The sequence below is a fragment of the Myxine glutinosa genome, chromosome 5 (genome assembly GCF_964187855.1).
Source record: "Myxine glutinosa chromosome 5, kmMyxGlut1.1, whole genome shotgun sequence".
Lineage (NCBI taxonomy): Eukaryota > Metazoa > Chordata > Myxini > Myxiniformes > Myxinidae > Myxine > Myxine glutinosa.
Genome location: NC_136265.1, coordinates 154,196,747 through 154,222,845, shown reverse-complemented (window position 1 = coordinate 154,222,845; position 26,099 = coordinate 154,196,747). Strand labels below are relative to the sequence as shown.

Below are 26,099 nucleotides of genomic sequence, written 5' to 3'. Positions count from 1 at the left end.
TATTATATAGAGTGCCCTCCATAAGTATTGGAACAGTGAAGTCAAATTTGTTATTATTGCTATATACTCAAGTAATCTGGATTTGAGATCATAAGATAAAAAGATAATAATAAGATGATGAATTTTGGGTCTCACTACCTGCCATGATCTTTCCTGGGAACACCACATTTCCAAGCTGGCCTCCAAAGCCAGTCGCCGACTGGGCATCCTCCATCGTGCGAAGTCCTTCCTTGGCACACCTGAGCTCCTCACCACATACAAGGCTTTCATCCGCAGCTCAATGGAATACTGCTTTCCCCTCTGGGCTGGTGCTCCTGCCTCACACCTAGCTCGGCTTCACACTGTTGAAACCAAAGCTTTCAGAATTATTGGAATCTCCCACGATGAAGCTAATGCCAAGAGCCTTTCACTCACTCACCGCAGGCAGGTTGGTGGGCTTTCTGTCTTCTACCGACTTCTCTCCGGCCTTGCTCCCCCAGCTCTCTCTGTGCTCTGTCCCCTAAATATTCCTGCAGGTTGCACAAGATCTGCCAGCAACCCTCTTATGGTTAAACTGCCAAAATCAAGGCTCTCTGCTCACCTTCACTCCTTCATTCCTCTTTTCTCCCACCTCTGGAACAAACTCCCTCACTCTCTTCAATCCCACTCCTCCCTCCAGGTCTTTAAAACAGCTGTTCACCACCATCTCTTATCTTCCCCCATCCAAAACCTTGATCTTTTATACCCCCGCTAATTTACCCCAGATCCACTTTTTTGAAATACCAACTTCTTTCCTGGAAGTCCTTGCAGTGTCCAAGTGTTTTATACTTCTCCCACCCCCCCCCCAACCCCCTTCACACGCCTCCTCCCCCCAAGCCCTCCCTCTCCCACAGATCTCCCGATGTCCCTGCTCTCAAATGTTGTGTTTGTGTGCCTCCCCCTCTCTCCCCATCTTGTCTACCGCTCCCCTTATTATATGTTTTATGTGTCCGTTTGTTTTTTTGTGTGATTTATGTTAGCTCTTTCACGAGCCTCAATCTTGAATACAAAAAATAATAATATGAGCCAAGAGTACAGGAGGACAGCTTTTATTTCGTGGTATTCCTATGTGTCTATGTTTTACCATTGTAGAACAATATAACTTTTTATGTTCAGAAGCATAAGTATTGGAGCAGATGACTGACAGGTGTTTATTGTTGCTCAGGTGTTTCTTATGGCATTGATTGTTCACACATAAAAGAGGTGTGAATGTCTAGTCTTGGTTTTAGCCTTTGCTTTTGCCTTGGGAGTCAGAAGGCATAAATCAACATGAAGACCAGAGAACTGTCTACAAAAGAAAAGCAAGCAATTTGGAAGCTGAAAGAACAGAAGAATTCAATAAGAAACATACCACAAAATTTGGGCACAGCAAATACAAGAATTTGGAATATCTTGAAACCACTAGTATACTTAGCAACAGACAGCGGCCAGGTCGGCCAAGGAAAACAACTGCAGTTGATGACAGAAACATAGGGGCAATACCCCTGGCGCTCACCTGGTAGAATAAATAGTATACTGCACTGACTACAGGTTAAAAAAACCAATTGCAATGGTTGCTGGAAGACAGGGCAGCATGTAGAATCATACTCACATAATCATAAGACTTTAAACAAACAAAGAAAAAAATTCCTATTTTTGGCCCCACACCCTCCCACCCCCAACCCTGTATAGCTCATCGAAATTGCGTATGTAGTTTCTGAGAAGAAAGCAAATACCTAGTTTGAGGGGCAACCCCTCCATAGACCCCCAAAGGGGCAGATTTTTTTTAATGCCGTGAACAAACTTTGGTACAGCACGAGTGGTGAAGGTTGTGGTCAAGTTTCATCGAAATTGCCAGCAAGGCTGTGTTTTCCAAGCTCTCCATGCTGTCAAAGTTGTCTTTGTTCCCGTTTGTATTTTTGTCAAAATTGTATTTTTATTTTGCGGAGTGAGTGCCCACTGTGTGTTTCTGGGAAGATCTCAGTGTGGATCGTGCATGCCTGTATATAATCGTTGTTTCCTGCCGCGTTTTTCAGGCCTCGTCCCTCGAGGCTTTGTTGTCTCCTCTCGGCGGTCGTTTGTGGTCCATTTACTTTCGTGCTCTCACTGTTTTTTTCCAGTCTTTCTTTTCACCCAATACTTCCCCGAACATCTTACCCTTTGTTTAAAGTCTTAATTTAAAAAAAAAAAAAATTCTTTCTTTGTTTGTGTAAGTTAGTTCTTCGACCACATGTTACACCCCACCCGATTTTTTGTTTTTTTGTGTGTGTTGGTTCCCCTCTCTCCTTCCTTCATAACTCAATCCTCTCCAGCCAAACGACACCTTTCCAATTCTATTTTTCACCATACTCCTTCAACTTTCTCCTTCCTCTGATCCACTTTCACCTAACCTTCTAAAAATATATTAACGAAGAATTTAATAAGTCGGCCTCTCCTCCCGTACTAACACATTTGCTTATACACCTCCCTGTTCCTTCGTTCTCTGCTCTCCTGGCTGTCAAATACTATTCTTCTGTTCCTGCTTCTGAAACTGTGCTGGAATCATTAATCCCCCTTAGGAATCCTTCATGCCCTCATTTAGAGAATTTCCCCAGATAGTTTTCATGGTTTAGTTTTAAAATGTTGAAACTTTCCCCTGAAGTGTTGTATTCTGTTGTATATTAAAACACACTTTAGTCTAGTAGGAAGACTAGGTCCCCCTGCACCCCCCGGAGATATACTTCTAATCAGTGTTTCTAGATTGGAAAAAATGTGTAGAAAATGACTAGCTATGGCCCCAAGCTGAAAAAATGTCCCACATACCATTTTTATGCAAATTACTGCTGCAAATTTTATGCAAAATTATGCAAATTTTATGCAAATTTTTGATGAGGAGTAGAGTTGAGGGGTCTTTGAGGGCTTCATCGAGGTGCTCTCGGTTGCAAGACTGGGTCATTCTGAGAAGCACAGCAGGGTCAGAGATCATGATGTTCTCCTCCTCAGTGAATCTCTCCATCAACAGCCTCTCCATTGCCTCACACACTGTTTTGAGGCAAAAGAGGGACTTTGCGTAGGCCTTTCCACTGAGAACACCTTTGAGAGATCCACTTGTTACTAGTTGTGCCTCAAAGAGAATCTCTGCATATCCAGAACCACGCATCTTGTGTCCAGTGAGCATCCCGATGTAGTTCATGGATGTGTGGAAGGGTCCAATCGTTACTACATGACTAGCAAATTCATTTGGCCAGCGCCAGATGATGGGAAGGGCTTTCATGCAGACACCCAGATCAAATGTATTCAGGACCCATCTCTGACCCACCTCAGCAGTTGCTGCCTCGGAACGCTTCAGTAGCTCACGAACAACTGCGTTGTCTGTGATCGGTCGGTGCCTGGTGCCTGCATGGCATGGCAATGGCCTGCAGCCTGTGCCTGGGCTAGGGGGTTTCACCTCTGCAACTGGTTCTCCCCCACCCAGCAAATCAACAGTCGACTACTGCACGCCTATCCACCAACCGATCACAGACAACGCAGTTGTTCGTGAGCTACTGAAGCGTTCCGAGGCAGCAACTGCTGAGGTGGGTCAGAGATGGGTCCTGAATACATTTGATCTGGGTGTCTGCATGAAAGCCCTTCCCATCATCTGGCGCTGGCCAAATGAATTTGCTAGTCATGTAGTAACGATTGGACCCTTCCACACATCCATGAACTACATCGGGATGCTCACTGGACACAAGATGCGTGGTTCTGGATATGCAGAGATTCTCTTTGAGGCACAACTAGTAACAAGTGGATCTCTCAAAGGTGTTCTCAGTGGAAAGGCCTACGCAAAGTCCCTCTTTTGCCTCAAAACAGTGTGTGAGGCAATGGAGAGGCTGTTGATGGAGAGATTCACTGAGGAGGAGAACATCATGATCTCTGACCCTGCTGTGCTTCTCAGAATGACCCAGTCTTGCAACCGAGAGCACCTCGATGAAGCCCTCAAAGACCCCTCAACTCTACTCCTCATCAAAAATTTGCATAAAATTTGCATAATTTTGCATAAAATTTGCAGCAGTAATTTGCATAAAAATGGTATGTGGGACATTTTTTCAGCTTGGGGCCATAGCTAGTCATTTTCTACACATTTTTTCCAATCTAGAAACACTGATTAGAAGTATATCTCCGGGGGGTGCAGGGGGACCTAGTCTTCCTACTAGACTACCTACTTTTCTTCTTCTTCTTTCAAAGGGTGTTTTCGATTTGCTCACTTAAGCTCTTCATTTCAAATAAAAATTAAATCTCTTACAGTTCCTCCTTCCTACATTCCCTAAACTCACATACATTCCACCCCTCCTCCAACGTTTTCAAACGGATCTCTGACTCGAAAATCACAAGTAACTCATTTTGCAATGAATGTTCGTTTTCCATGAATCGTCCAACACTTTCTAAAATCCAAACTCACCCCTCCCCTCCTAAACTCCCACCTCACCCATCCCTTTCAAATCTCCCCCTTGCCCCTCCCCTCCTAAACTCCCCCCTCACCCTTCCCCTTCAAATTTTTTTTCTCCAATTCACACCTCTCACCCCTCCTCCTCAAAGCTTCCTCCCCACTTCCTCTCCCTTCCAACTCTCACCTCCATCTCCTCCAACCTTCTTCTTCACTCTGCCACTCCTCAAACAACATCTCACTGTGCCTCATCCAATCACCATCAAACCTTTTGTCCTCCTCATTCTTCCCTTTCTCCTAGCTCTTCTGAAATCTCTGACACACTATCAACAGCTCTCCCTACCTCCTCCTCTTCCTCATCTTACCCTACCCCTCCCCTCCCCTGTCCTGTATCCGATGCTCCCCCTTCCTCTTCCTTAACGGTATGGACCTCAAACATCCGGGGCCTTCGCTCAAACCTGATTGATCTCTCCATGCAGGTTGCTTCTGACAAACCAGACTTAATCTGCTTAACAGAAACGTCCTCCTGCAAGATGTCTCTGATTCCTTAATATCTCTCCCTGGTTACTCCCTCCTCAGGTATGATAGACCTGAGCCTCGTCCTGGAGGTGTGATTGCTATCTTTATCAAAAACTCTCTTCCTCACTCTCCCTGCACTGCCCTCTCTCCACCTCACCCCAGGAGTACCTCTGGTTACGGCTTCCCCTTCGCTCCCACATTTTGTTCATATGTGTGTTGTACCATCCACCAAACAGTGATGACTCCATCTACATCTCGCTGTCTGATAACATGGACCAACTTCTACCTACCCATCCCAACTCTCTCTTCCTCATATGTGGTGATTTCATCTGTCATCATGCCAGCTGGCTGAGTGTGGGTACCTCTCTCACCAGCCATGGCTCCGCAGCAAAGGACTTCTGCGACCAACTGGGACTGACACAATCTGTCAATTTCCCGACCCGGATCTCAGTCAACGGAGCAACTTCTCTTCTAGACTTGGTTATGACAAACTTCCCTGCAAATGTCTACTGTTCTTCTTCTGCTCCAATCGGTTCATCTGACTATATGCTTTTTAAAGTGGACATTTCTCTGGCCATTCTCAGAGAGCCTCCTCAGCGTCGACGAGTCTGACATTTCACTCAGGCCAACTGGCACGGTCTTCAAGCAGCCATCAATCATCTGGACTGGCCTCACATCTCTACCGCCTCCAACATCAACTCATCCTGGGAATTCTTCCAAAGTAAATTGCGCTCTCTCATGCACAGATTTATCCCATCTCCTCTTCAGTTGTCATACCCTCCTCCCGTCCATGGTATACGGAATCTTGTGGTGAGGCAGTTGCCCTGAAACAACTTGCCTTTGCCTCCTGGAAGGCAAATCCAATGGAAGGCAATCTCATTTCCTTTCACATAGCCTGGAACAAGTGTGTGTCCACCCTCAGGAGAGCCAGGAAACCATATTTCTCTACTCTCAAGAGTGAACTCTCAAACCTGTCTCCCTCTAACAAATCCTGGTGGCGTCTGGTCAAATCTGTTTCTGGTGTTTGTTCCCCCTCCATCCCCTCCCTTACCTCAAACGGCTACACAGCTGACTCTGCATGTGAAAAAGTTGAATGCCTCAACTCTGTGTTTGCCTCAAAATATTGTGTCCCAAACCCGTCTCTCTTTGTACCCACCGTACCCATTCGTACCCAGCTGCTCCTGGACTCTGTGTCCTTCTCTCCTGACAAGGTGGAGAAGTTTCTGTCAATCCTCCACTCTGATTCTGCAACTGGACCAGACGGCATCAGCCCACAGGTCATAAAATCCTGCTCTACCACTCTTTCACACCCTCTCTCTGTTCTCTTCACCCTCTCTTTTGCTCAAGGTCATCTGCCATTAGCTTGGAAATCAGCCAACATTACCGCTTTACACAAAAAATGTGCAAAAACAGATCCTTGCATCTACAGACTTAATCCCCCTTCAAAGCCAGTTGCAGACTGGACCAATGAGCCTGCTCCCAATTATCAGCAAAGTCATGGAATCCATCATTGCTTCGAATATCAAATCCTTCCGCTTCTCCAATGGCTTGATCTCCGATCATCAATTTGGAATCAGACCAGGTCACTCTACTCTGGACATGCTGCTTCTGCTGTTTCAAAAATGGATGGAGGTCCTCATTGTCAAACAGGAAATTAGAGCTGTCTCCCTTGACATATCCATGTGCCTTTTGATACGGTCTGGCACCCCGCTCTGCTCAATCAAACTCTCCTCCTATCGTATCCATGGAAATCTCCACGCGTGGCTTGCGGACGTCCTCTCTGGTCGTAGTCAACATGTGGCCCTGAATGGTTTTCTCTCATTTCCCATCCCTGTTCAAGCTGTAGTTCCTCAAGGCAGTGTTCTGGGCCCTGTGCTTTTTCTGGTCTTCATCAATGATCTCTCCGACTCTGGAAAATCCTCTCCATCTCTTTGCTGATGACTCCACTCTCTGCCGCCCCATACCTCATCCCTCAGATCGGCAGTCTACAGCCTTCTCACTCTCTGCAGACCTGGACAAAATCACAGACTGGTCAAACAAGTGGAACATGTCTTTCAATCCTGACAAATCTCACACTCTTACGATGTCTCTCCGAAAAGACCGACTGGAAAACCCTCCCATCTACTTTCTCAACAATCCTCTCCAAGAAGTTCTGACATTCAAGCTTTTGGGTCTCACTATCTGCCATGATCTTTCCTGGGAAAACCACATTTCCAAACTGGCCTCCAAAGCCAGTCGCAGACTGGGCATCCTCCGTCTTGCGAAGTCCTTCCTTGGCACTTTTGAGCTCTTCACTTCGATTTTCTTAGTGCCATGATCAAACTTCGGTACATCACGGATGTTGAAGGTTGTGGTCAAATTTCATCGAAATAGTGTGTGTAGTTTCAAAGGAAAATGGAAATTCCTATTTTGGTGGACAAACCTGGATCCACTTTGACGCTAGTAATCCCCCTTAGACACCAATTTTTCTTTTAATGCCGTGAACAACTTTAGTCACACCATAACAAATATAATTTGTGCCAAGTTTGGTCACAATCCCTTCAGTGGTTTCAGATAAGAAGTTGCAAGTGTTTACGAACTGACGGACGGGCGACGCACCATCGCATAAGCTCCCCTGAACTTTGTTCCAGGTGAGCTAAAAATCATCAGAGCTGTGAAGAAAAACCGTAAAACATCTGTCAGTGACATCACCAACAACCTCCAGAGTACAGTTAAATTCAAGTTTGGGGTGCATATCCTCAATTGATGTTGGAATATTGCTGAAAATTGATGCTATATTGACTGCAGCAAGGTACAACAAATTTCAATACACCCATCCCCAGTGGTGCTAGACCTATTAGCCCAACGTCAACTTACAGAAAGATAATAATCCAAAACACTCAGCAGGAATAATTAAAACATATTAGCAAAAGAAACAGAAAAGTGGAGTCCTTCAATGCAGGGAATGTGCCCTTCAGGTGCCACAAGTTTTAGTTTCCTTCAGCATCAGAGTAGAAAATGCAAAACGTCTTCAACTTTTTCACAGAAGTATATTTGCTAACAATTAGAAACTTTTTTGGTGTGGTTGTTGTTGTTGTTTGGCCTTTTGTGCCCATTAGTATTATTGTAATATTGCATCATCATTCCAAAATGTATACAGTGTAGGAAACTTATCTTCTTGGACAATGAAACTTGGATGTCTCCTCTGTAATCAGACACATAAACCTTCCTTTTTCTTTAATGAGAATTACCGGGAGACAATTTTCTTTTGGTGTACGGTATCTAGGACACGGAGCACAAAAGGGTTGAGTGGTTCATTAAAACATCAAAATTGTATGTTTATATTATTTTCACAAGCTGGAAGTTTTTTCTTAATTTTTTTTTTTTGCAGATATGCTTTTCAAACCACCCACTGGTCCTCCCTATCTTGGCCCTGCAGAATTCCGTCCAGGTGAACCATGGAAGGGCCTCCCACAAATTGATCCTGAGTCTGATCCTGACATCACACCAGGCAGCGTGTCCTTCCTCAGGGATAGGAACCCAGGTAGAACATTGAGTGTACTTTGTATCTAATGCATTGGTGTGTATGCTAACACTTCTAGATGCTTACCCTGTACATCTGATGGTTGTTGTATGAGCAGGAGTCTCTCCATCATCCTCTCCAATCTCCACCACACTGCCTTCCTCCAGTGCCTGGCCACTGAGTGCCTCTTCCAATGGGTACCACAATGGCTACACACCCACCTACTCCACCCCAGGTATAGCAATTGATAAACTCCTCAAATACATGCCCATTTGCTTTCCTTTTTTGAGGAATCCTTTCTGGCACAGTGTTCGGGACATTGTAGGATTTTGTGGCACCTGACTTGTGACATGTTCAATCTCTTAATTGGTTCGATAAATTTCAGTAATATTTCTGAAGGACAAACTGAAATATGCTGAATGTCTGTCTTTGGAAGAATTGTAGGTCGTGTGGGTTGGCAGCAGTTTGTTATGTAACTCGAGTGCTGTTAAAACGTTTGCTGTTCTTTGTGCAGGAAATTTTTCTGAGCCTAAGTCATCATGGGCATCGGACACTCAGCTGCAGGGTCATCTTGGGAACGATATGTGGCAAGTACACCTGCCTCCTGGCAAGAGCTCCCATGGGCCCACACGTCCTCCTCCGGGCTTGGAAAGTCTCAAAACACCTTTACCTTGGGTTGGAGGCAGTCGTTGGGGTGATCAGGAGCATGGACATATGTCTGCAGGTCATTTTAAAAATTATTTTCCCCACATTTGCTTTTCCATTGTGTTTTCACCCATGTGACATGTGGAAGGGCTGTGACCACACAGACTTGCATTCCTTTGACATGTATTTCCTGCAATAGCAATGAATTGGAGCAAAGACTATGGTGGTTCTGGAAGGGCAAGCACTTGGTTGGTGCTGAGAAACCTCACTCCTCAGGTATGGTCTCGGGTTGTATGCACCATGATGCTTGACATAACATTCCTGGAATCAAGGCCCTGGTTAAGGTGTTCGATCAACCGCTAAGCACTTGAGTTGCAAGACCTTTTTGTTATCTGTGTTAATGGACAATAGATTTGTGGCAGTATGTATTTTTTACATGTCATTTTCATCCAAATTTGAGTAGGTTCAGGTGTTGAAATCTATTTTGAAAGGAAAATTTTCATTGTATTTGGATGAGTAGTAAAATTTGAAAAAGCACTATCCAAGGCTGGTCTTGATAAAACATTTGAAAATCCATGGTCATTGTGGAGGCCATCCTGGATTCTCACTAGTGGACAGCATTTCCATATCACATGGCATTGTGTGAATTTGCGAATGTAGAAAAATGTTTTCAGATGAGTGCATTGGAAGCTTTCAAAAAAGTCAAATAAGTTATAGTTTGAGATGAAAACATAGTAATACATCATCATGTGTTGTAAGTCAATAGATCGAAGTATGCTCTTACATGAACTCTTGTAAAATGTCCAAGTGTTTTTGTTCGGTCACTTGTTCACAGATCGATGGCTCGACACTTCGCACGCTGTGCATGCAGCACGGCCCTCTGATTACCTTCCACTTGAGCTTGGCCCATGGGAACGCTCTTGTGTGTTATTCCACCCGCGAGGAGGCTGGCAAGGCACAGAAATCCCTCCATATGTGAGTTTGTGTTGCCTGGTGACTCACATTACACAGGGACACACAAGGAACTTTGACACAGGAGGAGATCATTTTGTCCACCAAGCCTGTGCTACATCGACACAATATGAATTCAATTTAGGTTTATCAATTAAATTCATTGAAAACTCGCCTGAAACTCATCATGACACATGTAAACAATCACCCATTCATACAGTACATCAGTTACCTAATTCCTGTCAATATACATGTACCTGTTTATCCCCAATGCTTCTACGTACCTATCAAACTCAAATTTATACCCATCTACCATTCCTGCTGCCGCTCTCTTTCCAGGCAGACAATTCCGAGCATGCCTCCTCCCCCCAAGCAGACACGCCTCCTCCCCACAAGCCCTCTCCCTCCCACAGATCTCCCGATGTCCCTGCTCTTAAATGTTGTGTTTGTGTGCTTCCTCCTTTCTCCCCATCTTGTCTATCGCTCCCCTTATTACAGTCATGTGAAAAAGTAAGTACACCCCATGTAAAGTTTTGACTTTTTCAACATATTTCAACATACAGCTATTTGATCTTCATTTCAACAATATTGAGAGATAAAGGTGATATAATATAACAAATATCATGAAACATTTACATTTTGTAGTCCATTGTATAATTTAAATAAACATAAATGCAAATTTTGCATGTGGAAAAAGTAAGTACACCCTTGGCTCTAATCGGTGGTATTGCCCCGTTTGGAAGAAACAACCTCAAGTAGGCATTTCTTATAACTGTCTACCAGACTGTGACATCGACTGGGAGAAATTTTTGCCCACTCCTCCATGCAGAATTCTTTCAGCTGTGCGATGTTTGAGGGGTTTCTTGTATGCACAGCTCGTTTCAAATCCCCCCACAACATCTCGATGGGATTTAGATCAGGGCTTTGGCTTGGCCATTCCAGAACCCTCCATTTCTTTCTTTTCAGCCATTCCTTGGTGGATTTACTGGTATGTTTAGGGTCATTGTCATGTTGCAAGGTCCATCTTCGGTTGAGCTTCAACTTTCCGACAGATGGCCTCACATTATCCTCAAGCACCCTCTGGTACAATGAAGAATTCATAGTGGATTCTATGATGGTGAGCTGTCCAGGCCTTGATGCAGCAAAGCTGCCCCAAACCATAATATTTCCACCACCATGCTTTACAGCTGGTATCAGGTTCTTGTGGTCAAATGCTTTCTTTGGTTTTCGCCAAACATGTCTTCTGGTACTGTGGCCAAATAGCTCTACCTTTGACTCATCTGTCCAGAGCACATTGTTCTAGAAGTGCTGGTCTTTGCCTCGTTCATTGGCAAACATTAGTCTTGCCCAGATGTTCTTTCTGGATAACAAAGGTTTCCTCCTGGCACACCTCCCATGTAGATCAAATTTGTGCAGCCTCTTTCTAATGGTAGACTCGTGCACTTTGACATCAACAGTGGCAAGAGCTACCTGTATGTCCCGTGATGACATTCTGGGGTTCCCAGAGTCTTCTTTCAGCATCTTGTGGTCTGCTCTCGGGCTGAACTTGCTGGGGCGGCCTGGCCTGAACAAGTTGGCAGTTGTTTGGAATCTTCTCCACTTGTAGATGATCATCCGGACAGTCGAATGATTGATTTCAAATTGTTTGGAGATCTTTTTAAATCCCTTCCCAGACTCGTAGGCATCTATAACCTTCTTTTTGAAGGCCTCAGAGAGCTCTTTTGATCTAGGCATGGTGATGCTGCACACTTCAACACCAAAGAGCAATCCAAACTAAATGTCTGAGGTTTAAATAAGACAGGTTCCTCCAAGATCCTCTCTAACGATGTTCTAATCATTTGTACTTGAGCTGGTGCACCTGATTCTAATTTTAGGTATTTGAAGTAGTGATAAATGTAGGGGTGTACTTACTTTTTCCACATGCGAAATTTGTATTTATGTTTATTTAAATTGTACAATGGACTCCAAAATGTAAATGTTTCATGATATTTGTTGTATTATATCACCTTTATCTATCAATATTGTTGAAATGAAGATCAAATAGCTGTATGTTGAAATATGTTGCAAAAGTCAAAACTTTACATGGGGTGTACTTACTTTTTCACGTGACTGTATATGTTTTATGTGTCTGTTTGATTTTTTTGTGTGATTAATGTTAGCTCTTTCACGAGCCTCGATCGTGTATCCAAAACCCAAAAAAAACAAAAAACAGTATGTAGCAATATAACAAGCGTGTATGTAGCAATATAATACGGGTGTAAGTAGCAATATATCAAGTGTCATTTTAAATCGCATGTTCATTACGTGTTGTTGTTTTCGTGCTTTCTGACGACCATCTTATCTCTAATCTGATTGGTTGCCTAACATAGCAACGGCTTCTAAGGATTTCCTTTACCTTAAGGAAATCCATCGCTTCGGATTTCGTAAGGGATGTTTTTGCAACAGCACTTAAGGAAATCCTTAGCTTAGGGAAACCTTAAGGAAAATCTTTCCTTAACCCAGAAAGCATGTAGAGCCACGATTGTGCTCGATGAGTTGGATGCAAATGAGTTGAAACTGACCCAAACAAATGAGTCAACCCAAACAATGAATAACGACCTTTCTTGCAATGTATCATACCCGGTAACTTGTGAAAGCTCGCTTATAATTGGTGGAGAGAAGCCGATGATGGTGAGGGGGGGGGGGGAGGGGCGGTGGGGGGGCTCCCTTAACTTTAAGGCAGAATTTAAGGGAAACCTTCAGGATATTTGTATATGCAACCATCCTCAACTTAAGGATGTCCTTAAGGGATAAGTTAAGGAAATCCTTTACTTTTCCCTTGAGGATGCTTTATGCAACCTGGCCTATGTACTTGAATACCAAGGAATTCATCCAAACTTTTGCTCATGCATCGGCAGAGTTTGCTCGACACTTGCTTGTAGTTGCTACCACTCTCATCTCACAACTCGCCTGTGGCTTTGTTTTCCCATTTTCAGGTGTGTGCTCGGAAACACCACCATATTGGCTGAATTTGCAAGTGACGAGGAGATCAACCGCTTCTTCTCACAGCCTGGCACCAACCTTACCAATTCCGGGTGGCCACTGCATACCCCAGTCCATACTCGTCCTACGGCTGCACAATCGGTGCATGGAAGCAGTGGCACAGGCGGACTTTTCTCTCCGGGTGGCCAGTGGACTGACACCGAGGGTAGTCTGCTGTGGAGCATGCCACATTTCTCCAGCACTCGGTCTCCCAGCAGCCTGCCTTCTTCCTCTGCAAGACTTTGGCAGTGTACCACAGGAAATGAAGCGAGACGTGGTCGACTTCCAAGTCCTCCACCACCTCCGCTCAATAATTTCTTGCCTTGTGACCTGCTGGGTGGAGAGTCCATGTGATCGCTGCAATTATTATTATTTTTTTGGTTTGTTCATTATTTTTTTTCTTAACTTTGAACTCCAGCACTTTGTTCCTCACCTCCAAATCGTTCTGCATATCATCGTTACACCTCTTTTTCTTTCTTGTATGACCTGCAAAGCATCTGACCAATCAGCCCATGCAGGGTGGCAAGCCTTTACTCTACTGTAGCGATTCGTCTCATCCTTTATCACAATCTGCCAAGGCAATTGGATGCGTTCTCTCTTTGCCATTTTCAGAGCATGGTGGCCCCGTTGGAATTTGAGGTTTGAGCAAATGCTCTTAATCTCCTTTGACTCAACATCCCTCAAACATGCCTTTTTTTTCGGGGTTTTTTTTCTCCCAGGGATTAGCGTCAATTACGTGATGGACTTTTATATTACATGCACTCTGATGCACATTGAGAACTGTGACTTTGGAGGGACAGGTGTCCGTTTGCTGGCTTGCTTTTGCCACATCAAAAAAAAATGAAATGCCTTTATGGTGAGGACTGGTGATTTTATTCACCATCACCTGCCCCCTACAAGCCCCCCCCCTCCTCCCCATCCTAACCACCCTTACCTATTCCTCTTCTTGACCTTTATCAGACGTGTAATTGGTCCGTCTTTTGCACACAGCCCATTGCAACGTGAGGACCATCACGTTCGCAATTTATCATATTCCATTTCAGGTTCAGAAAAACTAGCAGATAGAGCTGAGAGTTGTAGACCGGCCCTTAGCCAGCACGTTTGAATGGCTGGGAGTGAATAGAATAGCTAGAGAAGGAGAGGCATGACTTGCCACGTGTTCCCATTAGAAGAATGAAACGTTGACACACTGTTAACCACTCCTATGCAAAACATGTCGGACAGGAACGAACAATATGCTGTACGATTGCACATATAACAACAGTCTTCTCCCTTTATCAAAGTCTGCTGCATCAAAATGCAGGTAGGCACACACTTTGCGAAGGGTTTTAAGTGAACACACAAAGCCTGTTATTTTCGTCACCACGATCATTACCATCTAGTGTGACGGATATTACTTGCCATGTTTTTTTTTTGTTGTGAATTTTGTTGGTGTTTTTTTTTTAAATATATATTTCTAAAAGTTGACTGGAAATTTTTTTTCCAACCTTCTGCTGATGGATTTGCATTTTGTGGAGCCAGAATGTAAGTACTATACACGCATTATAAGTGTTGAGACTACGAAGACCAGTGGCTACTGGATAAAAGCCCATTTTGTCCACTTTGAGTGGAAAGCACACTTTTTCGTGGGTATGCACACATGGACACTTGCTTTGTAATTATTATTATTATTATTATTGGACTTTGGATACCAAACATTAGTACGCAGATGGCACTAACATGTTTTTTACCATTCGCATAACCTTCGGAGCGAATCCCTCTTTCAAAGGGGGTCAGACTTCTATTGTCGGAATTTCTACCGGCTCAAAGAACTTGCACCAAGGTGCATACAAGCGCTTGCCATTGTGAAATGAATTCCTTTTGGACTTCTTATGCCTTCTCGCTGTGATCACGTCCAGGCGGCCCGTTTCGACGGGACGCGGGTAATACGACGAACAGCTTGTCGGACAATGTACTTCTCACTTCGCTTGCATCTTGCACAGGTTTTTGTGATGCGATGCTTCATCAGAACCGCCGTGGTGCTCACTCTATCTGTGATGTTTCTCAAAGTACAGTATATGGGTTGCTATTTGGTTGCTATTTATTACTTTCATAGTGCTCACTTTTTTTAACGTTTCACTCCTTTCTGAGCAATGGTCATTCGAGGTCCTTAATGTTTTAAGCATCGTCGCCTCATTTCATCCAAAAACATATCGATTTTTAAATACTTGAATCATACAGGCCAAAAAAATGAAAAAAAAAATATTGAAAACAGGTAGAGTAACTCGGCCGTAATGGTTTTGAAAATTTTATTCCTCATAGAAAGCTGTGCTCTGAGGTGGTAATTGATACTTATTGAATGTTTGTAAAAAAAAAATCGTTTTTGTCTGCAGTAAAAAGCATCTTATGCTGCTGCTTCATCTGCAAAATACATTCAGACTATCTGCCATTGCACTGAGTAATGAACCCTCTCGATGCAGTGAACGTGGAGACATGTACAGTGGTTGAAGTTATACCAGTTACTTGACTTGAGTTTTATTTTGTTGTTTCGATTTTTTTGATTTTTAATCATATTCCAAGAGGAGCTTGCTATAAAGCGAAGAGCAAAAGCGTGGGTGTAGATTTCCCCACTTTCACCCCTCGCCATTCCCCACCCCCACCTCTCCACCGGTTGCAATGGAACAAGGGTTAAGAAATGCCCTAATCATTGTCTGCACTTCTGATGTAGCTGTGATGCTTTGTGAGCTTGTCCGTCGAAAGGACGAGACACAGGACGAAGTAGCACTTGGATTGGGAAGACTGGAGAAAAGAGTGGATTCTTTGGAGGTGCACATGCGTGTATCCGTGCAAGTGTGTGCAAGCCCTCTTGTTTACAGAACTTCCAAGGATCGGATCTTCAGACTGTCAAGGTCCACCCGTGTTGAAAACACCAGAAATAAATAATCCTTGGGATGATTTTTTTAGAAGCCATCTTGATGGGTTCGTTTTTGGTTTTACTCCAAAAAAAAAAAAAAAAAAAAAGACCTGAAGCAAAGAAATGCAAATCTCAGGTTCCATCAAAAGACTTTAAAAACTATCTTTCTCTTCAACCTCCAGCCATTACTGGTGAACCTGCTGTGTTCCATTAGAGCATTTATCTCCAACTAAACTGATGTGGGTTGTAAAGTGTTGTCAATCATTTGTTTTCTTTATAGTGTTATTAGAAATGATATGAAGGCTTTTACTTCGCTGACAGCTACTAGTGTGTACTGCCTCTGTTTCACAGTTTGTCATTTTTTTATTTAAAGAGAGAAATCAGGTCATGTATAAAGTACTGACTTTTGTTGCTGTTCCAGCTGCTGTGTTTTGGATTTCAGGCTGCTGTAGACTAGACTATGCATTGTTGGGGTTTCAGTAACTGCTGTTTTAATTCCCATTTGATTCGTTTGGTAGTTGTGTTTGTACTTGTCTTTGGTACGGAAAGGAATGCCTTTGTATTGAAGCATTTCCATACCCTCTTCCCCACTCTGCAGCCCCTTCCTTCCCCCACCTGAACCCCCATATTTTTCAAAAGTTTAACTATAACAATGAACATCCAGTTATAGCGATGTACAAGTGTCACTTGTCCATTTTTAAACATTGCATTCATCATTGCGTAAATAATGGAAATACAGCTCGCTTTGACTTTTTTGCTCAAGAATGTGATTGTAATGTGAAGAAGTTGCTTTATTATCTTTTTTTTATTATTTTTATTTCATTTGAAAAGCTAATAAATGTTTTTGGTTGCTTAGTTTTGTGTGCCACTGAAAATACTACTCCACTTTTTCATGTCGTATTTTGTCACATTTCTCACCTCTAATGTCAGCGATATTGCGCAGCATTATGTGCAAATGATCCATTTAAATTTTTTTTTTTTTTACATGATCTAGTGATCGTAGGGGAGCTGCCTCCCCTCTTACCGGCAACACAATCCAATCCCACGAATAGCCAAACAAAAACGGTGAATTTGGACAGGTTCCCTGAGTGGTTCAGTCATGTACCCTTTTGAAAGCATGCACATATATCCAAAAGGAGTGCTTAATTAATTTATATCCTTCCAGGGGTTCTCATCTTGAGTAGAAAAGTGACGTGGGTTCAGAGGTAGAAAATAGGGGGTAAAGTAGGGCTAGGGAATTGCAGTTTTGAAGGACTGGAGCAGTTTCCCAACTTTTTTCACGATGTGGCCCAACTGGCTTTTGACCTGACATGTCATGGCCCAGTGGGGATCATAGCAATTTTTTGAAACCAAAGAAATGTCAATAAGAACCACAACTTAATTCAATTTAGAGTATTTAATGGAACAATATTTCTCATTTGAACAATTTCTTTGTGAAATTAATTAATGCGAGTGAAGTAAAGCAAATTGATTTATGTCAAAGGATCTTTCGAGAAATTTTTAGAACAGAACATCAAGAAAATCAATTGAAAAGGCAAATTAACACTTCAGACTTCAAGGCTTTTCCATAAAAAACAAATATTTATTTTAAATTAAGAAATGAAACTCTATTAACACATTGCAATAATAACCAGGAAAATAAAAAATATATATGAAAACTCATCTCCAGGGTGCTTTGCTTGTGGGCTGTAACACAAAACATTGCAGTATCTGCCAATTGAAAAAAAACTCAAACCAGTTTAACCTAAAGCTACTTTAATGAGAGATGTTCTCTTGAATTTTCTGCACCAGTTTCCAAATCACAGGTTCTGTTGTAGAAAGCGCACATCTAAGATCTGCCTCATTCAAGGCGGCTCCGAGCCTTTGTTTTCAGCTGCACCAACGTTGAGAAGCCTGATTCACAAAGATAAGTTGTTGCAAAGGGCAGGAGTTTCCGAAGGCATTCCTTTGCAATGTTGGGGTAGCTTCCCATCATTTTTGGCCAAAACTCAGAGATAGAGGAAGCTTCAAAGACATCTCTGCATCCAGAATCATTTTGAAATTCAATCAATTCATCTTGCAGGTCAACCTGGATGTTACTGACTTTAACAAGAAAAGGATTCCTCATGAGCACCAGTCCTTCTCTCCCAATTTCTGGAAAGTACTGCAGAAATTCTTCTCAGAGACAGCTGAGGTGTGTCACATCCTTTGCAACGCCAGGATCCAACAGCTCATTAAGTGACTTCTGAAAGACATTCGAACATGGTAAAGTTCCCTTCCTCAGCCTTTCGTTTCCAGTTTTCAAGCTTCTGTATAAATGCACTGAGAGTGTCAATGAACTGAATGATAGTTGTTCCCTTTCCTTGCAGCTTTAGATTCAGTCTGTTCAGTTGATCAAAAATATCCACAAGGTATGCGAGGCGAAAGACCCACAGCTTTTCATGGAAGGAAGCTTCAAGTTTGTGCTTTTATTGCATCTGTATGAAACTCTGCATCTCTTCTCGGAGTTCAAACACTCGTGTCACAACATTTCCTTTTGATAGCCAACGCACCTTGGTGCAGTAAAGCAGGTTCTTATGCTCTGAATCCATTTCTGTGCACAATTGCTTGAACAGTCGGGAATTCAAAGCACTGCTTTTCACGTAGTTCACAATTTTGATGGCTTGTTCAAGAACATCCTGAAGATGAGATGGAAGGGTTTTTGAAGCAAGAGCTTGCCGATGAATCAGACAATGAACAGAAATTATGCCTGGAGATAGATTTCGAACAAGCGCTTGGAAGCCACTTTTTGCTCAGAGCATAGCTGGGGCGCCATCGGTGCACACTCCACAGAGGTTGTGCCAGTTCAGTTCCTCATGGTCAAATAACTCTGTTACTTTTTTCAACACATCCACAGCTCTGGTATTTATTTTGAGAGAACGGCAGAATAAGAATTCTTCCTTGATGGAATCACCCTTCACATACCGAACGATGGCAAGAAGCTGGGAACAGGATGAAACATCTGTGGATTCATCCAACTGAATTGAGAACAATCCAAATGCAGCGTCTTTGATTTCAGCAATCACCTGTTCTTTTATGTCGCTAGACAAGTCAGCAATCCTCCTTTGAACCGTATTATTTGACAGAGAAATTTTGTTGAACTTTTTTTCAGCTTCTTCTCCAAGCAGAATCCTAGCCATCTTCAGAGCACATGGCTTGATCAGAGTCTCTCCGACTGTGTGAGGATTCTTCTGTTGCGCAATGAGGAGGCTGACGGCATAAGAAGCCTCCGTAAGACGCTTGTTTTGCTGAAATAATGTTCCACTTTGAGCCAAGCGCTGGCGCTCCACGTTCTCTTCCATTCGCTTGAAGAAGTCCACATCCTTATGTTGATGTGGATGAATCTTCTCCAAATGGAGCTTCAACTTCGATGGCCGCAAAGATTGATTTCCGAGAACTTTCTGGCACAGGACGCATTGTCCCTTTAATTATCCACGATCATGTAAGGATGTGAATCCAAACTTTATGTATTGCTCATCATATCCTCGTTTTGTCATTTCAGAAGGGTTTCTGGAAAAAGAAAAAAAAAGGAATTTTTTTTTAAAAAACGACAAAAAATATGCAGGGAATAGTGGGTGGCTACCACTGGCTACCGCCAACACACACAGAGTTGAACGCTTGTTTTAGGCCTTGTGCGTGAAAATATATTATTTCGGCAAATATTGGGCAGTCTCTGAGGCCCACCTGGAAAACGTGCTGTGGCCCACTGATTGGGAACCCATGGACTAGAGGGAAGACTATGAAGACACCATTTTCAGGGAAATTTCCCCAAGCGAGAGAAGAGGGAAGGATTTTTTTTGTTTTTTGTTTTTTAGGTTAAGGCTCATAATAGAGCTGACACACATGGACATACTGATGAGACAAACACTTAACACCGCCACTGAGCTTGGGGTAAGTGCCATCACTACTGGCACTTCCCGGGATACTCTGGGTACCAGCGACGTCATAACAATGGCGCCACTTTTCTCACCGTACTCAGTGGGGAATTTCCTCAAGAGGAATTTACTCCACCCCATCGATGCCAACCGATAGGGATTGTCCGTGCTCTATCCTTTTCAAGCAAGGAAGCAGCAGCAGCACACACCATTTTTTAAGTCTTTGGTATTACTTGAACCGGTCCAAACCGGATGGGTGTTTTTTTTAGGAGACCCCATCTCCTTACTGAATGGCCGTTGGCTCCATACGGGAGCTCATCTGCTCTTTACCAGGTGGTGTTTTTGGTCCTGGCAGGATGTCAAAGTCACCCTCCCCACCAGCAAAGCCAATGAGGGTTGTTGGTTTAGTCGTCGATAACGCGACCATGCATCAAGCTTAGACTTGGAGGTAACGACGTATGGGCTACTGGAGGAATTTGTTGACCTTGAGGGGCAGAGCAGGGAGGAGAGAGATAAAGAAACTATAAAAGACTGCAGCAGGACCACTATCCACCAGCCTCCATCTGGGGAAAGGATCAGACCTCATCACCTTGTGTTAAAATATTCTGATAATATGCAAAATTTGTGACTAGCACGTCCAAGGGATTGTGGAGTCTCGGCCTGCATTCAGAGCAATACTCTACTGTACTGCCAACAAATGTTTTGTAGATTGTGGGGAGCTGAGAGAGCTGCCAAAAAAGGACTTAGCCCAACAGATCATGCCCAGTTTGGGCCTGGCTTCTTATGCCAGATTGGAGATGTGGCCTACTCAAGATGGGTCATGTCTGATGGTTTGGCCCAGGAGTTACAGAGAAATGCACCTCACCAAGAGGATATGTGATTTCCTTGTGTTGAAGGATATTACAGGTGGTAGAAATTTTCAGATTTTTATTTAAGCTTGTGCGAGGGGCAGTGAGGTACGACAGGATAGAATTGTCCACAAAATGGCAGAGGGTTGTCCAGGGAGGTGGATATAAACCAGGAATAATAGTCGTATGTATGGCAACCATGATAATCACAGCTGCAATTAAAATGATTGCCAACATACACTCAGAATTAATCCCACGAATAGCCAAACTAAAGGGTGAATTTGGCCAGGTACCCTGAGTGGGTCAGTAATGTGTCCTTTTGAACTCACGTGTGTCTAAGCATGCACATATATCCAAAAGGAGTGCCTAATTAATTTCCTTTCTTCCAGGGGTTCTCAATAGATTGAATTTATCAACACTAGTGGGGTCACCCGTGGGAATCCCACGGGCATGGAGGTGTATCTTTGCGATTGGTGCAGCCGTTTTTGCGGTACCCGGGACAATAACGTTAGGCGGGAGTCCAAACCTGAAAATCCTGGAGACCAAAGCTGAAAATGGAAAAACAATATAGCCTATTTTACTCCAAGGGGTCCCAGGATTACCCACCCCAAATTTCGTTGCGATCGGTTCAGCCGTTTTTGCGGTACCTGGGAACGGACGGACATTTGGTGAATTATAGTAAGATGTGAAAGATGGCAAGGACAAACACACGCAGACTTGAGGAAAAAATAAATCTTTAATAAAGCACAAGACGATCCGACAGACTGTAACGGAAACACAGAAGACGACAATCTACCCAAGTAATGACTTCATGAACAATAAATCAATTCCCCTAAGATACCAAACACAGTCAAACATTGTGATGCTTGGGAGGCTTGTTGGTGATTCGCCAAGAAGTGATGAAACCGGTCTGGTGGCTGAGGGTGGGTGTGTAGCATTGGATTATCATGTATGTGCTCGTTGTGATTGTGTGCAGCTGTCGAGGAACCTAGGTGGGGTTTGAAACGCCAAAGGGCTTACCTTGTGTATATTTTATTGGTTACTTTATGCAACCTTCTTCGGCTGGAAGAGCATGTGGGTTAATATATGACAATGGATTCAGATCGACGGAGATGCTAAGGATGCATTTATAGTGCAGGCATGGCTACAGACCCCCTTTCCACTGCAGACCCTGCTCCACTTGCGGTGTGTCTTGTTTGGTGTTCCGTCAGCTCTCACAGTCTGGTGTTGCACTGACGAGGCTATCCTTCTGGCTGGCTCGGGTCTGCTCTGTGGGTCTGGCTCTGCCCTCCATAGCTATAGCTCCTGACTGCATGTCTCTCTGTGCTGCTTCTCCATAATTGTCTGGCTGTCACCTGCCTATACAGGTCTCTCTGGGTGCAAGTATTGCTGCCTTTTATAGCAAGCACCTCGGCCTCCCACTGAGAGGTAACCACCTCTCCCTCCCCGCTTGCTGTGCAAGATAGCACATGTGGACATGCCATGTTGCCAAAGTGTGTCCAAGGGGTCTGAAGTAGCATCCATGTTGAAGTGTGATTTATGGTATGAAAGGACAATGGGGGTGGTGTAAGAGTTAAACACAGATGGAAGATGGAGAGAAAAGACATGAGGGTGAAGATGACAAGGGGATGGACTCGACATCCAATTCTGTTTGTTGCTAATTGGGTTACAAACACTAACGTGAACACTCATTACGAGATAACTGATGATGACTTAACCCCAAGTCATTTTCGTATAAACACTACATGGCCAAAAGTATGTGGACACCCGAACATCACACATGCATGTGCTCGTCGAACATCTCATTCCAAAATCATGGGCATTAGTATGGAGTTGGTCCCCACCTTTTGCTGCTATAACAGCCTCCACTCTTCTGGGAAGGCTTTCCCCTAGATGTTGGAACATTGCTGTGGGAATTTGCTTCCATTCAGCCACAAGAGCATTAGTGAGGTCGGGCACTGATGTTGGGCGATTAGGCCTGGCTTGCAGTCGGCGTTCCAATTCATCCCAAAGGTGTTCGATGGGGTTGAGGTCAGGGCTCTGTGCAGGCCAGTCAAGTTCTTCCACACCGATCTCGACAAACCATTTTTGTATGGACCTTGCTTTGTGCACGGGGGCGTTGTCATGCTGAAACAGGAAAGGGCCTTCCCCAAACTGTTGCTACAAAGTTGGAAGCACACAATCGTCTCGAATGTCTTTATATGCTGTAGTGTTAATATTTCCCTTCACTGGAACTAAGGGGCCTAGCCCGAACCATGAAAAACAGCCCCAAACCAATATTCCTCCTCCACCAAACTTTACAGTTAGCACTATGCATTCGGGCAGGTAGCGTTCTCCTGGCATCTGCCAAACCCAGATTCGTCTGTCGGACTGCCAGATAGTGAAGCGTGATTCATCACTCCGGAGAACGCCTTTCCACTGTTCCAGAGTCCAATGGCAGCAAGCTTTACACCACTCCAGCTGACACTTGGCATTGCTCATGGTGATCTTAGGCCTGTGTGCGGCTGCTCGGCCTTGGAAGCCCATTTAATGAAGCTCCTGATGAACAGTTGTGCTGATGTTGCTTTCAGAGGTAGTTTGGAACCCGGTCGTGAGTGTCGCAACTGAGGACAGATGATTTTTACATGCTATGTGCTTCAGCACTTGGCGGTCTCATTCTGAGCTTGTGTGGCCTACCACTTCGCGGCTGAGCTGTTGTTCCTCCACGTTTCCACTTCACAATAACAGCACTTCCAGTGAACGGGGCAGCTCTAGCAGGGCAGAAATTTGATGAACTGACTTGTTGGAAAGGTGGCATGACGGTGCCACGTTGAAAGTAACTGAGCTCTTCAGTATGGCCCATTCTACTGCCAATGTTTGTCTATGGAGATTGCATGGCTGTGTGCTTGATTATATAGACCTGTCAATAGGTGTGGCTGAAACAGCCGAATCCACTAATTAGAAGGGGTGTCCGCCTACTTTTTTGGCCATGTAGTGTATATGTGTGTATAGACTAGCAGTCATTTGGGCTTAGATGCTTTGAATAAGGTCATTTGTAATTTGAGAGCAATTCACGATAAAATAATTGAGACATTTAATTGTGAAATTATGACAGAGAATGTAACTCATTAAACTGAGATGTTCTTTTTGAATTAAAACCATGTAAGATGCATACATGCCATGGAAAAAAATACCCGTGCAAAGAGTGCTACCTCAGTTTTACCCAGGTAAAAAAGGAAATTCTAATACCCACTGCCACCAATACCAGGTGGTGCTCCACGGTACACATTTACAGAGATAATTTACGCCCCTCCCCCGGCCTCCACACCCCCACAGGAGGCCGCGACCACATAGCCTATGTTACCTTTCCATGAACTTTTCTAGAGCATTACTTGGTTCCCCTAAGAGCACAAAGGTAGTCCAGCATGCACACGATATTTTTTTGAATGTCCCTTCTTTCTATAGTTTGCCACATGGCACATACCATATAAAGGGACCTTTTCTATGCCCCTGGCATTTTCCCCAAGAATTACAACCGGAGTCGAAATTTTTCTATGTCCACCTTTTTGGGAATCGCCCGGCTCATGAGTCAAGCAAAAATAGGACGGCTGGTCCTGAAGCTCACCTGTATCAGAAGCAACCGTCACTCAAACCCCACACAGACCCTCCTCAGACCCTGATATTTTTAAATGTCGTGAAAAAACTTTGATACATCACGGGCGATGAAGGTTGTGATCAAGTTTTTAAAAGTGTGTAAATTCTACATCTGGATCAAAATGAGGAAGTGCCCCAAAACCGAAACTAATTCACCTCAAACTGGAAGTGAGTTAATTAATTATTTTTCAAAAATTTTAGATTTTACTATTTTCATGATTTTATGATTTTTAGAAAAATAAAAAAAATTGATTTTCAACATTTGCAATTTGTCATTTTTCCAAATTTTCTCAATTTTCCAATTTTCCCAAAATTTCTAAAATAATTATAAGAACCAATTTTTTAACCATATGGTTAAAAAAATATTTTGCGAACATTGGTATTGCTTGTTTGTAAACATTTGTGAATATTTATGAGCGAATTTGAGCTCCCATGGAGAACAAGCACGGACCCTCGTCACAATCCGAGGGTCATGCGGTCGGTTACCCTCCATATAGGAAGTCTCATCCCTTACTATGCCAAATTATTACTTTAAATAATAAATAATAACTTTAAAAAAAAAAGATTTTTAGTTTAAAAAAATGCTTTCCCTATATAAAATACATATGGCGTTGACTTATCTCAATTTTTATATTAAAAATATTATCTTTGAAGAACCAAAGCATTACAACAACAATGGATTTATTTATTATCGTATTATGATTAAATATAATTATGATCATACTCACCCACAAAGCGGTATTAGAAAACTGTTTATCGAAACACCAACGTTGTTTTCGTGGGGTATTAAAGCGAATGAAAATAACGTTAAAGAGCACAGAGTTGAATCATATTCGCTGCCCCTTGTTATGTATAATTCGCGCTTCCCCCCAACGACGGCAGAAACAAAAACAATAGAAATGTTTGAAGAAATTCTTGACGCAATTAAAACACATTTGATGAAATCTGATGTTATTGAAAAGATGAAAAAGGACCAGAACAAGTTTAGAGCCCGCGTTAGCGGACTTGATATATTTTGGCAAAAACGTGATGGAGGAATTGCTATTGAAGGTTGTCCACCAACAATGTATCCAAAACTTTTAAACGAATACGAAAAGCACAAAGAGCACGAAAAGCACGAAAAGCACAAAGAGGTGGATAAACATCCTGAAATTCTAACTTCGTTTTACAATAACAAAATCACCGAAGAATCATGCATCGAAGATCATCGCATCAAACTGGAGGAATCGATGGGTGTGAACTGTAAAGTTATCTGTGCTATTGAGATATCAAATATTTTTTATCGGTGGTGTGGGTCCGTCCATTCAATTGAAGGTAAATAATGTAGTTGTTCAAGATCTATTTAGGAAAACAAACAAGTTAATGATTAATATTAACAATCTTACATCTCAAAATAAAATTACGGGAGCAGCAGCGGCGTGTATGTTTAACAATGCTAGTACTAACGACACAACATTGGTAAATAATATGAAAATGTGTAATTAAAATTTACATGATAGGCTGTGGGTAAGTTGAGGTTAAAATTATAGAAAATAACATTTATGTTATACTTCTTTTAAAATATTTGAGAAAAACTTTTTTTGTTGGGCCATATAAAATGGACGAACCCATTTTCAAAATATTTCAAGATATATTTACACAATTAGGCGGTTGGTTGAATCGCTTCTAATATGTATACATAATTATAATACAAATAGGGATAACAACACACAGGATGAATGATTACCCACTATATATTTTCAAACATATATAAAATGGATGATTCTTTACCCACTTGGGAAAGTAAGATAAA

General features: G+C 42.9%; 2 protein-coding genes across 7 annotated transcripts in view; both read left to right on the top strand.

Annotated features, from left to right (window-relative positions):
* LOC137426906 (trinucleotide repeat-containing gene 6C protein) overlaps window positions 1–16,103 on the top strand; it is a 183,789-nt gene extending 167,686 nt beyond the window's left edge. For 5 of the 6 annotated variants that reach the window (XM_068115913.2, XM_068115915.2, XM_068115912.2 and 2 more), the window contains 6 exons: window positions 8,292–8,444; window positions 8,542–8,658; window positions 8,938–9,147; window positions 9,268–9,344; window positions 9,904–10,043; window positions 12,995–16,103. In XM_068115913.2, the coding sequence (XP_067972014.2) occupies window positions 8,292–8,444; window positions 8,542–8,658; window positions 8,938–9,147; window positions 9,268–9,344; window positions 9,904–10,043; window positions 12,995–13,394 (1,097 nt within the window). In that variant the 3' untranslated portion in view covers window positions 13,395–16,103. The remainder of the gene's footprint in view (window positions 1–8,291; window positions 8,445–8,541; window positions 8,659–8,937; window positions 9,148–9,267; window positions 9,345–9,903; window positions 10,044–12,994) is intronic. The other variant, XM_068115914.2, reaches the window with a different exon arrangement.
* LOC137416859 (phosphofurin acidic cluster sorting protein 2) overlaps window positions 1–26,099 on the top strand; it is a 984,123-nt gene that overhangs the window by 430,413 nt on the left and 527,611 nt on the right. The window lies entirely within an intron of this gene.